The sequence below is a fragment of the Malaclemys terrapin genome, chromosome 6 (genome assembly GCF_027887155.1).
Source record: "Malaclemys terrapin pileata isolate rMalTer1 chromosome 6, rMalTer1.hap1, whole genome shotgun sequence".
In the NCBI taxonomy this organism is placed as follows: domain Eukaryota; kingdom Metazoa; phylum Chordata; order Testudines; family Emydidae; genus Malaclemys; species Malaclemys terrapin.
Genome location: NC_071510.1, coordinates 60014612 through 60033384, shown reverse-complemented (window position 1 = coordinate 60033384; position 18773 = coordinate 60014612). Strand labels below are relative to the sequence as shown.

Here is an 18773-nt window from a genome sequence, read left to right as displayed (position 1 = left end):
GTTTGAGAGAGACTGCTCAAGGATTGACCATTAGAGCAAACCCACGTTGATTGTCTACACAATGTTAGTAAAACTGATGTTCATAATAAGATGAACATAGGGTATGGTTCCCAGTTTCCTCCTTGAGGTGAACTTGAGATTTCATAAGGATCAGTCCATTCATTTTTCCTCATGTTTCCTCTTCTGAGTCCCTTCTTGGACATTGCGGCCATTATGTACTATGTGCACAGAAACCAGAGTTTTGGCAGTCTGACTTCCTCTTTCTGCTTTTGGATGGGGAGAGAGTGGGGAAAGACATCTTCGGTCATACTCAAGTGGCTACGTACTTCCTTCATGTAAATATACTTTGCAGAAGGTCTGCGAGTGGTGGGGATAAGAGGCTGCCTTCTGAAAGTCATACCTTATTCTGTCGTTCTCCGTGTCTTGGGCAGATGGGTTGTCTTCTGGATAGCAAACTGGTAATCAGTGAACGTTTTTTCTATGTATTATGGGACCGATGACAACATATACCAGACAATGTCCTCTAAATTCCCATGTAAGTTATTCCCACTCTTGTTTGTGCTGGGTGTTGCCAGGCATAGCCCAGATTCCTGATGGGGGTGGGGTGGAGAGGGACTCTGTGGGAGCTGCTGAAGAAAGGAGAATTTTGGTTTTAATTTGTAAATTCACTTTTTGCAAAAGAGAGAACCAATCTAAGGGTCCCAGCCAGGTAATGCTGTTCAGTTTTATAGTAGTCTTGATTGTTTTGACGAAATGGAGTCTTTGGCTAAAAAGCAGACTCTAGCAAGAAAGCGAAGTACACCTCTACCCTGATATAATGTGACCTGATATAACACGAATTCGGATATAACAGGGTAAAGCAGTGCTCCGGGGGGACAGGGCTGCGCATTCCGGCAGATCAAAGCAAGTTCGATATAACGCGGTTTCACCTATAACGCGGTGAGATTTTTTTGGCTTCCGAGGACAGCGTTTATATCTGGGTAGAGGTGTACTACAGGGAGTTGCTTAGTGGAAGATAGGGAATGGGACTTCTTGAGTCAGAAAAAAAGAGGAACAGAGGTTCAAATTTCAGCTGTTTAAGTGGTAAATTTACAAGGTAAGAGCAAAATCCTTTTTTCCAGAAATAGTAGTAATTTTTGACGGTTGGTGTTCAGCCAGACAAAAGTAACCTGAGACACCATTGATTTTACATGGAGCAGCATGTTGCCAAACTGGAAACTATCCCTGTACCAATTCGTGGTACTCCATTGTTACGTTTTAGTGTAACTTCTGTACTGTAATCTAAAGTAGGACATCTGGATTCACAGACTGTTTTTTGTTGTTTTTTTAATCTGCTTCCTATTTTAAATTTGCCTGCTTTTAAAAAAATATTTTTTTTTTTTGTGTTTTGTTTTTTTTTTACTCCTTAAAAGTGCCATTTGTTAACTTGTCTCAGTGTTGTAAATTAATTTATTGGGAATTAAGATGCATTTTCTCAGATTCTGAGTATATTAAAATTAAGTTCAAAACCACAATCTCAAATTTCTTTTAAATTGACATACTTTGTTTTGTAGCTATCTATACACACTAAATTTGACTTCACTATTAAAAGTAGCTAATGATTTAAGATCCTAAATGATATGTAATCAAGAGAGAGAAGGTAGATGATGTAATATCTTTTATTGGATCCACTTCTATTGGTGAGAGAGACAAGCTTTCATAGCCTACCACATAAGGATTTTTTAAAAAAAAACATACTTATGAACTCAAAGGATTATCAAATGATTGTTTGAGAATGTACAAAAATAGGTCACACATGTCGTCACCTATATTTAGTTAAAAATCATTCTAAATTCAACTCTTTAAAGTATCAGACAAGTGACCAAGGGCTAGAAAATGATTGAGGAAAATACCACCACAGATTATCAAAAATAGCAACTAATAATATAGCAATTGCTTTTTGAAATGCACTTTTTTTTAAAAACTTACAAATTTATATTTAGTGCTGTATCATAAAACAGTTTTCTTTTTCTGCTTCATTTAAACATTGGAGTAAGTTTCATTTTTTGTGCTGAAGCTAAAATTACATATTTAATGATGCACGTGCATGCTCTTTGAGTTGGCTGATAATCTTTAAATAACAAATAGGAAACATTGTATTACAGCATATATATTTGCATCATTAATGCAGGTAAGTGAATTCTTAATAGCATCCATAAGGGGAAATATGTTTCTACTTAGCCACACTGTTCTATTGTAGCAATGTGGTGACAGAATATGCACAGTTCAAAAGTAGCTATCTTAGGTTCAATATGAAGTCTAGTTGTCCGCTTGTAGTAAATGTTGAGTTAAGCATTCATTACAGTTTAGTTTGTAAAGCATTTCACAATAGAAACAACCCCTTCTTGTTTTCACATGATCATTGGATTCTGAAGGTTTTCAGTGGGAACTTTCCATGCTTTGTTTTTTGCCTGAAGGTAAATTTCCTTTTTTGGAAGTGGGAGTAAAAAAAATCCCTTCAGCCACTTTGAATTTTGTAAGAGTTAAAAATTGTTCCCATTTAAAACAAACAAACAAACAAAAAACACTGTTAAGACCGGACTGTAGCAAAAAATAGCTTAAGCTTGAAACTTGCAACAGACAGTACTCCTTGAGGGCTTAGTGCCTTTTGATTGGCTTGGAAAACATCTAGTTTTCATTAATCAGAGTTACGAACATTAGAAAATGTAGAATAAAATTTAAATGAAAATGCATAGTAGAAAATTTCCTGACGTTAAATAAGCTCTGCTCATAATTATAAACATTTTTCTTCAAGTGATTGCATATGTCCTGTGTACTAGGTGTATGTGTGTCTCATGCACTGTTGCCAGAGTTTTCCCTAGTGGTTCCCATACAGGCAGCCATACCTGCACCCTCGTATCCCTTGTGCCTCAAGTCAAGTGTACAAAGGATGGAGGGCCCTGCCCATTCTTCAGTTTCTTCTTACCGTCGGTGGCCAGAACTTGCTGTTTGCTCATTCCCTCTGTGAACTTGCCATTTATAGCTATTAGATTGTGATACTCATTTTGGGTCCTTCGGGCCTCCTTTCTGTCTTGTTTTTTCTTCTATATAGTTTAATCTGATTGTTAGTGGATGCTGGGCTCTGCCTGGTACTGGGGGAGCCTGTGCCAGGGCCCCTGGCTTCAAGTTCTGCTCCAGGTGTCAAAAGTTCATGCCCGTGAGCATCCCTCACTCTTTCTATTTTAAATGCTTGTGAAAAGGTCACTAAGAGAATACTGTACAACTTGCCAAAACTAGAACTAGAAAACAGAGAAACACCTCAGGTCCATCCTCATAGAGGCCGCTACTCACCTGGCATTGCTACAGCTTCAGTTGACTATAGGGAGTGCTCCCTTGGTCTTAACTGGGGAAAGAGACAAGAGGTGATAACCTTGCCAGGACATTCCTCAAAGTGCTTAGAGCGCTCTCTGCCTCCAAAGCCAAAGAGGGGGGATGACTTCCATGTTGTCATAGCCTTCTGTGTGGGACTCCTCAACTGCAGAGACTAGCCACTCTGGTACTGAAGACAGAGTGCACCCTTAGGCCTGCCACTCCACAGGGCTCCATCCTAGTGACTCAGTCAGGCCAGAACCTTTGACTCGGCTTCCCATGCCGGGACTGTTGAGGCCAACTACTTCCTTGGTGCCGACGCTGGAGCTGTCCACTTATGCAGGGCAAAGGCCTATTTCAGAAGTGACCTCCCTGGAGGTATATGTAGCTGTAAAAGATCTGCTAAGGCTCTCCAAACCACCCTCGCCAATTATTCAGACTGATAGTACTTGTCCAAGCCTGTTGCATGTGGTGTCTATGCTGGTTTCCATGTTGGGATCTGGTTTGGCACCTGGGATTTCAGGTCTGGTAACACTCCAGGCAATCTAGATCTTGGCTCAGACACCAATGGTAACAGTTCTCTCTCAATGCACAGTAACATAGCTCAGAAGCCCCTGATGTTGCAGTCCCATACCACAGGCCTGTCATAGATCACATTCTTTATCTCCTGCGATGACATCTGGTACTGCGTCTCCCTGGCCTTCAGAGTATTTATACTCTTCCTCAGAATCTGAAGTGGGTTCCCACTTCAGAAATTCATTGCATCCCAAGGCATAGAAGTCATCAGTTGGTCTCCGATACCATACCAGCCCCATCATTGACCCTACTGGTTTATCGTGGGGGGATGCCTACAGTGTCTAGATCCTCATCTCCACTGCACTACAGAAATTGGTCCTTGAGAGGGGAAGTACCAAAGAGTTGTTACCAAGCAACCACTACACTATGGAAACATATTGCTGAGGGGGAAAGTTTCTTCACGCAGTACTGACAGGCCACTCACTGTTCCTACAGAGCTCCTGGGGTACTGAGGATTGGGACCACCTATTGCCTGCTTTGGAAAGACCTTCTATACTGGCAGTTCAAGACTAGCTTCAAGAAGGTTCTGCTTCCTCTGATCACCTCATCACTGGATGAGACCCTGGCACCAGCAGCATCTTCTCCAGTAATTGATTTTTAGTCCTATCAGGAGCTTCTGAAAAGGAGAACTCTGTCTCTGGGAACTCGGATAGAGTTTGAGGAGGAGAATTCCCACAAACTCAAGACATTTTATACCCTGCTACAACAGGGAAAGTTGCTCTCCCTATAAATGAGGCAGTCATGCAACTTAGTAAAGCTTTATGGCAAATTCCATCATCTCTAGTGTTCCATGCATTTTGCCACCAGTACAAGTACCAAGTTCCATCACAAGACTAAGAATGGTTTTATCAATACTGCACACCAAGCTTCCTGGTAGCAGTGACAATTAATGAACTACACTGCAAAAGCAGAGCAAAAGCAACACCAAGAAAGGGACACAAACTTGGATCTCTCTTAGAAAATTTTGAGTCAGCTGTGGGGTTACAGCTGCTTTATAGAGAATTATCAGGTCCTCTTGGCCCATTATGATGATTCCAGTTGGAATGCCTTACCAAAATCCTCAACAAGTTACCAGATATTTCCAAGAGTGATTTCCAGTCTCTCCTAGTGGAAGGTTGTCTGGTAGCACTGGCCCCTTTGCAGGCTTCCCTGGATGTGATGAACTCAGCTGCTGCAGTTTGGGCAATGGCAGTAACCGTGTGGTGTTTGTCAAGGCTCCGGTCCCCAGGAAATCCTTTTCAAGTACAACAGACCATTGAAGACCTCACCTTCGAAGGCTGTACCTTTATCTCCTTGAACAAGGGCACTAATATATTAAGGCTTTAGAGCAGTGTTGAAATTCCTAGGTCTGTATATGCTAGCCCCCAAGATAATAAAGTTTCAACATCCTGTTTCTACCATGGCAGTACGGCTACATCCCTAGAGAGACTGATGGGTATAGGCAAAAGCACAAAAAGCAAAGGAGAAGGCCCCAGCTATCCACCTGGAGTGCTTCTGCTAAGAAGCCCCACACCTCAAAGCAGCCCATTGGACTCCTCCTTTGGTCAGTATATCAGATTTTAGTGAAAATCTTCCCCTTTTTGGAAACAGGTTATCTTATTTCCATGTGTGGCAATATATCACCTCAGAAAAGTGGCTGCTAAGCAGGGGGGAATCAGGATGTACCCTATATTTACTGTCTTCACTCCCTATCCCTTATCAGGGAACCATCTCCTAAGTCTGTAATAGGGTGGGAAGTGCAGAATCTACATTCCTTAGGAGCCATAGAAGAAGTGCCTGCTCAGTACTGGTACGGAATTCTACTTCTGCTGCCTCCTAATACCCAGAGCAAGAAAGTGGTCTGAGGCCCATTTTGGATCTTCGGAATTTAAACAAGTACATAGAGAAGCTATAGTACTATATGGTTTCCTTTGCAACTGTTATCTCTTTGCTAGACCCAGAAGATTGGTATACTACCCTCAACTCAATGGCTGCATATTTCCATGTGGCAATCCACCCTGACCACAGGGAATTTTGAAGGTTCGTGGGAGGAGGAGACCACTTTCAGTTCATACCCTTCAGCCTGTCTTCCACACCAAGGGTTTTTACCAGATGCATGGCAGTGGTGGCAGCCTATCTCTACCACAGGTGTCTGTACCTGGAGGATTGGTTGGTCTGGGATTGCTCCTGTCAACAGGGAGAGAGAAGTATTCATCGAACACTCTATTTTCATGCTCTTAGCCTTGGAAGTGAACAAAGAGAAATCTATCCTCCAAACCCCTGCAGAGAATAAAATTTATTGGGGCAGTCCTGGGTTCGATTCTAGAGAAGAATCTTTGCCAATACCAAGTCTTGTAGTTTTAGGAGACCCTTGTGTGTTCTCCAAGGGCCATTCTAGACCACAACGATGAATTGCTGCAGGTGCCTGGGGCATATAGCAAGTACATGTATATGACCCCTTCCCTCACCATGGCAACATATCAGAGGATTACAGAGGCTCAAGTCAATGTATCACCCTCAGATACATCCCCTGGACACACTAGGATGCACTCCAGACAAGGTCCTATCATCCCTGGATTGTTGGATGAACCAAGACAATGTCTGTAGGGGTGCCTTGTTCTCCCAGTTTCTTCCCTTTATGACTTTGGTAACAGACGCTTTAGCCATTGGGTGGGGAGTGCATCTGGGAGACCTGCATGCTCAGGGTTTGTGGTCCGCTCAGGAGGCCAGGCTGCACATAAACATTTCAGAGTTTGGGGCATCTCCAGAGTATGCCACCATTTTCTACTTCATATATACAGGGCAGGGCTATCCAAATACTTACCAACACCACCATAGTGGTGTTACACTTCAACAGTTGGGGGTGCCAAATTGAACAGTCTGTGCCAGGAGGCAGTCAGGCTCTGGAACTTGTGCACACAGAACTTCTAACTCATAGCATCACACCTACCATGGGTTCAGAATGGATTAGTAGACTCCCTGAACAGGTCATTCCTCTTGGATCATGAATGGTCTCTCAATATGACTGTACTAAAGTCAGTATTTCAAATAGAAGTACTTAATTGCAACCAGTCAGAACAGGGAATGCCCCATCTCTGTTCAAGGGTAGGTCACAGTTCCGGGTTTATAGCAGATACATTTCTCTTCCCTGGGACAAGGACTTGCGCTTTGCTTTCCCTCCAATGCCACTGATTTCAAAGTCATTTTCAAGCTGAAGCCAGAATGAGGCAGAATAACACTTGTTGTTGTAGGCTGGGCAAGGTAACCTTGGTTCTCAGATCTGCTCACATTGTCCATCAATCAAATCTTACCTCTGCTTTTAGTCAAAGACCTTATATCCTGGAGTCACAGGCAGGTATTGCATCTGAACCTTCAGTCACTACACCTCACAGCCCGGTTCCTCAGTGAGTAAACCCAGGAGGGCACTCTGTTTCGAGGCAGTCCAGAACGTCCTACATAATAGTAGATAACGCATCCACAAGGGCTACTTAACTTAGTAAGTGGAAGCGTGTGTCTGGGTGTCTCATACAGTCTACAAGTCAAAATATTTTTGACTACTTGTTACACTTAATTTGACAGTCAACTCTATCAAAGTGAACCTGGCACAATTTCAACATTTCACCCTCATGTATTCTCTAACCCTGTGACTACCAGGTTCCTTAGGTTGTTTTCACCTATCAGGGACCCTGTTCCACAGTGGGATTTGAATTTACTATTATCAGCCCTTATGGGTCCCCTTTTTGAACTGTTAGCCACCTGTTCATTGTCACACCTCTCAGCAAAGTTGGCTCTTCAAATAGCCATCCCTTCAGCAAGAAGAGTAAGGAAGCTACATGCTCTGACGGATCCTCGATATGCTTTTTTTTTTTTTTTTTTAAACAGGGACAAGATACAGCATAGGCCATAGCCTAAACAAAAGTAGTATCTGATTTCCATCTCCGCCAATCAAAATATATTTACCAGTCTTCTTTCCAAAGCCACGCACTCTGGATATACACTGAGCACTCGTTCTTTATCTGTAATGAGCAAAACCTTTTTGGGTCCCTACTCAGCTGTCCGTCTCCTGTGTGGAATGAATGAAAGACATCCTGCAACAGAACAACTGTCCTTTTGCATCACCAGCTGTATTGTCGTGCTACAGGGCATTGTCACACAAGCAAAACTGTTTTCACTTTCAGCTGGGGCATGCTCAGTCTCTATGGTGTTTGTGGGAAATACTCCTGTCGTGGACACTGTAGAGTGGTAATATGGTCTTCAGTCCACACCTTTGCTAGACATTATGCAATTACTACCACAGTGAGAGAAGATGCAAATGTGGGGAAAGCAGTTCTGCTGTCCCTCTTCTGGTGAGACGCCTAGCTCTCCACCTCCATTGCAAACTGCTTAGAAGTCAACCAGCATAATGGATACATGCAACCAGTTGAAGAAGAAAAAATGGTTATTCACCTTTTTATAACTGTTTTTTCTTGGAGATATGTTGCATATGTCCATTACACAACCCACCCTCCTGCCCCAGTGCATCAGTCTATTTCCTGAGTCCAGTTCAAAGGAACTGAAAGGTGAGTGAGGTGGCTCCACCATTATACCCTCAGTTCAAAGCACAAGTAATACCAGAGAGCAGGCGTGGCTGCTGCTTGGGCACCACTATGGAAAACTATATGGTATTGTACACAAGACATGCGTGCACACACCTAGTATAATCAGCACGTGCAACACATCTCAGTAAACAGTTATAAGAAGGCGAGAAACCATTTTCTTTCATCTGGGTTCTCTATTTTTCTGATGGTTTCCTCTTTCCTTTGTTGCACAGAAGGCATGGTCAGACCTGTCAGAATATGGCCATAGCTCCTCATCTCTGGAAAACTCCTGTTTAGCTGCAATGGGTGATTTTTAGACCTCCTGCCATAGGTGTATTTAGAGCACTAAATTTGTCCTGCTTCAGCTCCAGAATCTTTCCTATTGGATATTATTTTTAAACTACTTAATTATTTGGAGCACCATTGTGAGTTTTGAGAGATCATTTGCTCTGTTAGCACCCTCCCTCGTCCAAACATCTATTGAGGCTAAAACCAGTAGCCTATAAAAATAAGCTGTATTTTGTCAGCTAGTGTCTGTTTAGCCTACATGTGTGCAGTTAATTAATGACATCAATGAATAATATTGCCTTTGCTGACTGGTGCTTGTTAGTTCTGCAACTGTGAACACCCCCCAAATAAGTGTTTAATGCAACATTAAAGTTGCATGGTTAAGCACTTGTATCAGAAGAATGCTGAAGCTGTAACGCTGTCATCTTGCATGCGTACATTTTGATTATCTCTGACCATGAAATTAAAGATATTAACTTAATAAATAGTAACTTATTTATTGAAGGATGCAATTAACTGGAGATTTTTTAAGCTTGAAGACTAGTGGTTTTCCCCTTTAACACAGAACACTATATGAAAACTTGGGAGGTTTGTTTCAAATACTGTTTGAGGAAATACTTTCTAAAGAGATGGTAAAAGAAAATCTTGGAAATATATAACAGAGAGGTGTATTTTATCCTTTTACCATAAATATTCATTTCTCCTTTTCATATTTTTTTTTGTTTTTTTAGTTTCTTCTTCTGTAGACAATGGTAAGAAGCAACAAAAAAGTTTTACGCTTTCATCAAAAATCTCTCCGAAAGAAATTTCACAGTCTCCTTCATCATCTTTGGTAGAGCAAGAATCTCCATCTTACAGGGAAAAGTTTATCCCTCCTGAACTGAGTATCTGGGACTATTTCATAGCAAAGGTAATATTTACAATTACAAAACTCATTTTGCTCCTTCTTGCATTAGCAATACTTTAAGCAGAAATTAGCCTTTCCTCATTTAAAATTTGTTTATAGCATGATAAGGACCAGGATATCATACAGGAAGATCTGGATGATCTTGTAAACTGGAGTAATTGTAATAGGATGAAATTTAATAGTGAAAAGTGCAAGGTCATGCATTTAGGGATTAATAACAAGAATTTTTGTTATAAGCTGGGGACGCATCAGTTGGAAGTAAAAGGAGGAGAAGGACCTCAGAGTATTGGTTGATCACAGGATGACTATGAGCCGTCAATGTGATATGGCCGTGAAAAAACCTAATGTGGTCTTGGGATGCATCAGGTGAGGTATTTCCAGTAGAGATAAGGAGATGTTAATACCATTATACAAGGCACTGGTGAGACCTCATCTGGAATACTGTATGTAGTTCTGGTCTTCCATGTTTAAGAAGGATGAAGAATTCAAACTGGAACAGGTACAGAGAAGGGCTACCAGGATGATCCGAGGAATGGAAAACCTGTCATATGAAAGGAGACTCAAAGAGCTTGACTTGTTTAGCTTAATCAAAAGAAGGCTGATGGGAGATATGATTGCCCTCTATAAATATATCAGAGGGATAAATACCAGGGAGGGAGAGGAATTATTTAAGCTCAGTACCAATGTGGACACAAGAACAAATGGATATAAACTGATCATCAGGAAGCTTAGACTTGAAATTAGACGAAGGTTTCTAACCATCAGAGGAGTGAAGTTCTGGAACAACCTTCCAAGGGGGGAGCAGTGAGGGCAAAAGACATATCTGGCTTCAAGATTAAGCTTGATAAGTTTATGGAGGGGATGGTATAATGGGATAGCCTAATTTTGGCAATTAATTGGTCTTTGACTATTAGCGGTAAATATGCCCAATGGCTTGTGATGGGATGTGAGATGGGGTAGGATCTGAGTTACTACAGAGAATTCTTTCCTGGGTGTCTGGCTGGTGAGTCTTGCCCACATGCTCAGGGTTTAGCTGATTGCCATATTTGGGGTCGGGAAGGAATTTTCTTCCAGGGCAGATTGTCAGAGGCCTGCGGGTTTTTCGCCTTCCTCTGCAGCGTGGGACATGGGTCACTTGCTGGAAGATTCTCTGCACCTTGAAGTCTTTAAACCATGATTTGAGGACTTCAATGGCTCAGACACAGGTTTGATACAGGAGTGAGTGGGTGAGATTCTGTGGCCTGCGTTGTGCAGGAGGTCAGACTAGATGATCATAGTGGTCCCTTCTGACCTTAATCTATGATTCTATACAATTTTTATCTTCCTCTTATTCATAACATCCTAAATAGTCATAAAACAATGCTGGCTGTAGCTTTTTGGAAAAATTTTGTTTGCAAAATTGTTACTTGAATTGATTTGACTTCATGGAGCATGAAGAGATTGTTCTAAAATGCTGCTCATTGAGATTGCAGATGCACATTGTTGTTGTTTTTTTTCCTGGAAGGGGACGGGGGGGGAGTTAGAGGCTTAATTTCTGTTTTGAGATGAGATATTAAGCACAGAGGCTTGTACGCTTAACAGAAATGAGAAACTGCCTGATGTGAACTCTGCAGTGCACAGTTCAAAAAATAATTGCCAAAATTAATGTCTGTTCAATAGATACATTACGCTTACATGGTCTACTCAGGAAGACTCATAGTAAGAATGTGTTGTGATACCTCACCAGCCAATGGGGGCTGAATTCAATGTAGATGTAGGAACCCTTATTTTCTCTCCAGATGGAAAACTTGTAAAAATTCCTGTCAAACCCTCTTAATCAAGGAAATATATGAAAGGCAGCATAACGTGGAGAACGAAGGTGGAGTAGGGAGTTAGAAAGTCTTGAGTTCTAATCCTGGTCTGGCAGACTTCCTGTGCAGTAATTTTGCCTTTTTTCTTATCACAAAGGTTGGAATAATAGTTACCTGTTTCAAAGGTGGGCTGAGTTAATGATGCTGTTCTTCATTTACTAAAGTTCTTAAAATCAGATCCTTCATCTCTCCAAACAGCAAAATCTTTCTTACAGACACTCCTCATTTTCAGCTTCGATTACTGTAACACCTGCTTTCCTGGCACACTCATCACCCCCTTATAGGCCATTAAAAACTGCCTAGATCAGTAATACTCAACTGAGGCTTTGGAGCCACAAGTGGCTCTTTAATGTGTCTCCTGCAGCTCGTTGCATGATGTGAAAACACTGTGTGGTTTAATTATTAACCAATCAGAATGCTGTTATCAGTTGTAGAATTCTTATTCATTCATTGTGTGTGTGTGTGTGTGTGTGTGTGTGTGTGTGTGAGATAGATATATAGGCTGTCAATTAACTGCTGTTAAAGCGTGTGATTAACACACAACACAATTAATGCGTTAATTTTTTTAACACACGTTAATTGCAGCAGCATAGCATCAGCTGCTCCGGAGAACCTACATCAGGTCAGGCACAGTAATGCAAGCTGCCACTGGGGGTGGGCGGAAAGAGAAGAGGCTACAGAAAGATGTGTTACCATGATGGCTCCAGCGGAGAAGTATTATTTTAAAAGTAAAAACAGGACAGCCAGAGGCTCACCCAAGCCGTGCCCCCCCCCCCCCCCCCCATTGCAGGGCTCGCTCCAGCCGCCCTCCCCATTCCTCCCAGGGCTGGGGCTGACCAAAGCTCCACCCCCTGCTGCCTGCATCTGGGGCTAAGCCTCTGCCCCCTGAGCGCTCTACTGCCCGTGCCAGGGTCTCTCCCCACGGCCTTGTGCCACCCAGAGCTGGGGCTGGGGCTAACTCCCTCTCCCCCCCTCCCCCCCCAAGCTCCGTGCTGCTTGGGGCTGACCCACACCTGGCTATATATGTATATACATAGAGAGTAAATGAAACAATGAATTCACACTACTGTGGCTCTTTTGGGTAATGTTGATTGATAATTTGGCTCCTGAACCACTGAGGTCTGAGTATCGCTGGCCTCAATCAACTTGTTAGCTTGTTGACGTGACCACTTCAACCATTCTCTGAATGACTCCACTGCTTTTCCATCTCAATCTCATAGAATTCAATCTTCTTGTCACCACCTTCAAGACCCTTCATAACTCTGACTGTCCTTACTTACTTGCCCTCATCTTTTACTACATCCACCCATTCCATGATATATGAGTTTATTCCAGAAACCTCTCTGTATCTTCTTCCATGTTGCTCTCTGAATGCAATACCCATCATGGAATAACTGTAAGGCTGCTATCCTTTCTGCAAATTCCTCCTCAGAACTCACCTGTATTATGCCTGCAGGAAATCAGCCAGCTAATAATTACACCTCTACCCCGATATAACGCTGTCCTCGGGAGCCAAAAAATCTTACCGTGTTATAGATGAAACCGCGTCATATCGAACTTGCTTTGATCCGCTGGAGCGCACAGCCCTGCCCCCCCAAGCATTGCTTTACCGCATTATCTCTGAATTCGTGTTATATCGGGTCACGTTATTTCAGGGTAGAGGTGTATGTCAAGAGATGGCTGGGAATAGTTGATACTTCTATAAAAACAGCTTCAATTTATTTAAAACCATCAAGTTGTGAGTGTACTGCATCTAGTTTAAGTAACTATGTAATCTTGTTATTGCTCACCTCATCTACCCTCCATCATGCCACCTCCTCCCAACCCCTTCTCTCCTATTGTTCGTTATCCTCGCTTGTCATGTCTAGTGCTAAATCAGATTGCAAGATCTTTGGGGCAGAAATGCTCTTCTTGTCTTTAACCAATACTAGCACAGAGGTCCTGGTCCTGATTGGAGCTTTTAGGTGTTACTGAAACACAAGTAGTGAAAAATAATTAAGCTTTTGAAACTGTAAAGTTTTATGTAAATAGAGTAACTTGTGTAGTTTTGAAGTCAATTGTGCTGAAGTCAGAGGTTCTAAAAAGAACCAACTGGTTTTCTCCATCAGAGTTGAAATTATTAGAATTCATGAACAATAACTTTATTTTAAATATTACCATACATGTTAACAGTATTTGAAACTGTTTTTCAGATACAGTTTTGCTGAACTAAAACATTTTTCTATGCTTTTTTTAGCCTTTTCTTCCAACCTCACAAAGTAGAGTGGAATACGATTCAGAGGAGAGTCAGGGAAGTGATGATGAGGATGACGATTTTACATCAGATTTACACCTTCAGGAGCACTCTAATTCAAATTCATACAGGTATGAATCACTGTGATTCTCATACTTTTTCTGACACTGTTGACAGTGCATTTCTGGGAACTTACTGCAGAAGTGTGAGCGATAATATGGCAGCCATTCAAGAAATGCATATATTTCCTAGGAATGCATTATCTTCTTTGTTTTGTTGTAAATAACGCATGAGTATAATATTTTAATGTCTTTTTATTATGTAGAATAGTTGTTTTGGCATACAAGGTATCCTTAAGGTTTTAAATATACTCATGGTTTATTAACTGTTTACAATATTTTGGTTAATAAAAGCTAAAAATATTCCTACAGTAGAGATGTTAGTTTTATTTTTAAGTGAAACTTCCTTAAAGTTGTAAGAGGTCAATCAATGACTCATGTATTTTCTTGTTAGTTGGTCACTGATGCGATTGGCTATGGTTCAGTTGGTGCTTCATAGATTGAAGAATTTCTACCCCTTGGCTGGGCATGATCTGTCAGGTAATGGTGTAGTAATGGAGATGTCTTTCCATGTTTAATAATCTAACAATGAATTCAGGAACCTAATTGCATAATAAAAATGGATCAGCCTTTTAGCTTTTTCTGCATTCAGCAGAGTGTTGTAAATAACTTGTTCAGTAGTTTTGGATTTATTTTTCCTGACAGTATTACTATAGTAACATTGGTACACTTTAAATACTGAGGTTTTTTCCATGAAATATTAGTACCTATATATTTTGATTCCTATTTCTATCAGTTTTGTTTACCTCTTAATCATTTAAGAAAGTTGTCAATGGCTATATATAGATGTTTTTCACTACCCCAAGTTAGTTAATGAACCATGTGCTTTCCTTCCCCAAGTTAGTTCATGAACCAGGTACTTTCCTTTTGTAGCTCAAAGTACATCTCTGGTAAAATACATACACTGGCCTAGATGCTATGGCCCTCTTCCCATATCTAGCTCTTCTGCCAGCAAAAAGCAATACAGCTCTCTACACCCAGACCACTTGTTCATAAATGATTTTTTATTTAAAAAGTTCATAAAAAATGTTCATAATAAACATGTACATTAGATTAAAGTATTTGAAACACTGACAGTCAACTTCATTGACAGTGAAGTGATTCTCATCAAGATTCTAGCAGACATAAAATAGTTTATTTTGTTTGGTTTGTCCTTGTAGAGCTTCCAGTTAGCTCCCCACTGTGCCATGCCATTCTGAAGACATTTCAGCGCTGGGAGCAAGTTCTTCTCCGGCGACTTGAGATACATGGTGGTCCACCTCAGAATTTAATTTCTGCTCATACTTCTGAGGATGCATTATCGGCAGGTCCTGCGCTCCTTCGCCACAAAGCTTTGCTTGAACCTACAAACACTCCTTTCAAGTGAGCATGTGACTTTTAAAAAATGTGTTAATGTACATCTTCTGAACAATTAAAGCTTTCCTTGGTAAGGCAAGTGAAGGGCCATAGTTTCAGAAATGCATGCTTGCATATGCAAGTACCACAGATTTAGTGCAGATGTCCAGGTAGACGCATGCCTGGCATGTATGCATGTGCCATACCTGATTTGTTCTCAGTTATAACTGTATGCTCAAATGTGTGCAATTTAGCATGCATGTGTAGACTTCTGAAACTTTGGCCCTAAGCAATGAAGATTTTCAGATATGGAGAAAGCAATCACATTTTTGAAGTTCTCAAATGCCAAAAGTCAATGTACTGTTTAAGGGGGGGCGGGAAACCTATATTTGGCCAAAATCAGAGTAAGGAGCCTTATACATCTCAGTAGCTGACCTTTGGGGGGGGGGGGGGGGGGGGAGTGTGACAGGTCTTCGATCTACCTTCTGAGGAAGCATTGTGGTGTTAAGGAGACCAGGGCAAGGTCTAGAAGCACATTGTCGTAAAAGAAGTTCCCTTTCTCTCTCCTAGTTATAACAAAAGCAACAGTAACTTTCTTCTCTGCATTGACTATGGGCTCATAATATTGCATCTTGCAACTGAAAACATTGTGGTATCAGCAAGTGATTTGTAACTCAATTTTTAAAATTGGATATCAACACCACACATTTATGTAACCATATGTTCCTTTTCTCCTAATGGCATCTGCATGAGCTCCACAGCCAGCAGTTAAGTGCACTTCTTTTCCATTGTAAACTGGTAGTTCCTAACAACTGTAATCTTAGTTCTCTTGATGACTTCATTTAAAAAAAAAATATTTTGAATGATATACTGTACACACATCTCTATTCCCACCCCCCATCCCCCACCGTTGAGTATCCAGTAGATGGCTATGGTTTTGAACCTAGCCACCTTTCCAAAGATTTCCACAGTTGTTGGGTTACTTACAGCATATTCATCTGAGGTTCACTACTATTCTGTTTCTTTTAAAACCTGTTTAACTCAAAATCTTGACGAACTATTGGGAGAAAAGGGTTTTGTGAAAGATACAAGAAGCCCTCCTTTTCAAGTGAGGGGTGAGCTCAGGTTTGTCTGTTTTGATGTTACTTTTGCATTTTAGTTTGTCAGTCTTCTAGATGATCCTCAGGTACAAACAGGGAAACCAATTTCTGATACCCTTGATGTTCTTAAGGTTAAATAGTAACTTTTTAAAAAAATTGGAGGGGATAAATTTGGAGGGTATTTTTGTTTTTCTTCTTCACTGTTTACCTTAAACATAGTTTAGTTTCTTTGGGGGGAAACAATTATTCTAAGCCTCCACTGTGACAAGGAGTAATTCCTATGCTTCATTATCCCCATACAGCTACGTTTTCACTTTCAGTATTTGTTGGTATTGTCTGTGTTTATCGGTTCCTAGCATATTGGTCAATAACTTAAATTTCCTCCCCCATCAGGGAAAGGATGCATTAAGGAAACATCAAAATGTAAGCTGTTAATTGAAGTTGGAGTCTAACTGTGGCTAGGTGTTTTCAGAGGTCTCAGAAAAGTATATTGTATATCATAATATACTGTGCCATTTATACTGAAATCTTGAGCATTCTGTTAATTGTTAAATATATAATTATATGTACTTCGCTAATTGACATAGGAAGTGATATCTGTGGCTGACTCAACTCTGGATTTCCACATTTTCAATTTGTCACAACCTGAACATTTCTTTTTTACAGCATTTTACTTGGTATGAGTTGTATGCTAATAATAGTTTGAATCTCTTGTGATTACCAGCATAAATAAACACATACTTATTTTAACTTTTATCTATAGATCTAACAGTCATGTTGCACTGTCTGTGAAGAGGCTTTGGCAGTACTTGGTTAAACAAGAGGAAGTCCAGGAAACCTTCATCAGAAATATATTTACAAAGAAAAGATGCCTAAATGAGGTCTGTATAGTACACAACGTATATACAATTATGTTAATTAAGAGCCTGGATTTAAGGTAAAACATATGTAAGCTGGCTTACTTGCTTTCTACAGGGCAAATTTGTGGACAATAGGTTTGGTGTTTGGGGGCTGTCCCTAGATACCAAATCTCATGGGTTGAAACATTTTGCTGCATTTTGGGTGTTACCTTGGTATAAGTCCCACAGCTCCACTCAAAACAAAAAGTAAATGGCCACCTTTGAATTGTATGAAAAGCCTTGCATTGCTGGAAATTTTGGCCTAAGATGGTAATAAGAGTTACCTCAAAAGTCTTAGTTTGTAAATAGTAATAATAATAATAATTAATAAATTATACACCCACAAGATTCCAATTTGCAACCTAGTCGGTCATAACCTTCAGAATTGAGTCTTTCCCTACCAGTTTATCTTGTGCATCCCACTGAATCCTACCTCCTTGCCTTATAGTTCTGAAAACTTATCATTTATCCCCTGCTATGGAACTCCATAAGGCAGCCCTGCCAAAAATAAATGGTAAATGACCGTAGGGTCATTCAGGGCCGCCCGGGGGGGGCGCAAGTGGGGCAATTTGCCCTGGGCCCCACAGGGGCCCCTACGAGAGTTTTTCGGGGGCCCTGGAGTGGGGTCCTTCACTCGCTCCGGGGGCCCCAGAAAACTCTCGTGGGGCCCGGGCTCCCGAAGCTGCTTCTGCTCCGGGTTTTCGGCGGCAATTCGGCGGCGGGGGGTCCTTCTGCTTCGGGACCCCCCGCCGAAGTGCCCTGAAGACCCGCAGCGGGGGGTCCTGCCGCCCTGGGACCTGCTGCCAAAGCGCCGGGTCTTCGGCCACGATTCGGCAGCGGGGCTGAATCCTCTGGGCAGCCCTGGGGTCATTTGAGATTTTAATTGAACATGGCAACACTCTACATGTGAATTTTCTCTATTAATCAATAGCTTAAACTACTATGTGTGCCAAGCACCAGCCACTAGAACTCAGAACAGCACAGTACTATAGGAAATGTTTGTATTGGTTTAGAAAGAGCTGCCCTCTGAATTAATGTTATTTTAAAACCATCAGTACTTTAAGTACATCTCTATTTCCACACAGAGGACAGGGTATTAATCTTTTTTTAAAAGTTACCGTTTGCTACACTTCTCAGTAATTCAATGCAGTTTTTTTTAATGTGCTGCTTTTGTTCCTCTTCCACATGTTTTTTCTTTTCCTGTCACCCTATTACCTTTCTCCATTTTCCTTTTAATTCTCTTTCCGAGAATTAAAAACAGCAGAGTTTTAAAAACTAATCCCATGTTGCTGAAAGGTGGTTTTGTTTTTCTAGGTTGCCTCCACTTATTCCTCAGGTTTTATATTCTGCTTCTGCTTGATTATGGCTTCATTTGGGCTGAATCTCTGGAGTGTATACTTCATGTCCGTTATAGACATGAGGTAATGGTGCCAGAAATGACTAGTGTCAGAGAGATACTGCTGTTTCAGAGAATCAGACAGGAGGATTTGATGAGAGCAATGGAACACCTTTAGGACAATCAAGATAGTTGTCAGATTGAACATAATTCTAGTATACATGAA

The 18773-nt window shown here is 41.1% G+C and overlaps 1 protein-coding gene across 2 annotated transcripts in view; it reads left to right on the top strand.

Moving 5' to 3' along the window:
• DMXL1 (Dmx like 1) overlaps positions 1-18773 on the top strand; it is a 157607-nt gene that overhangs the window by 110371 nt on the left and 28463 nt on the right. For both annotated transcript variants that reach the window (XM_054031319.1, XM_054031318.1), the window contains 5 exons: positions 9500-9678; positions 13762-13889; positions 14272-14357; positions 15038-15239; positions 17076-17193. In XM_054031319.1, coding sequence (XP_053887294.1) covers positions 9500-9678; positions 13762-13889; positions 14272-14357; positions 15038-15239; positions 17076-17193 — 713 coding nt within the window. The remainder of the gene's footprint in view (positions 1-9499; positions 9679-13761; positions 13890-14271; positions 14358-15037; positions 15240-17075; positions 17194-18773) is intronic.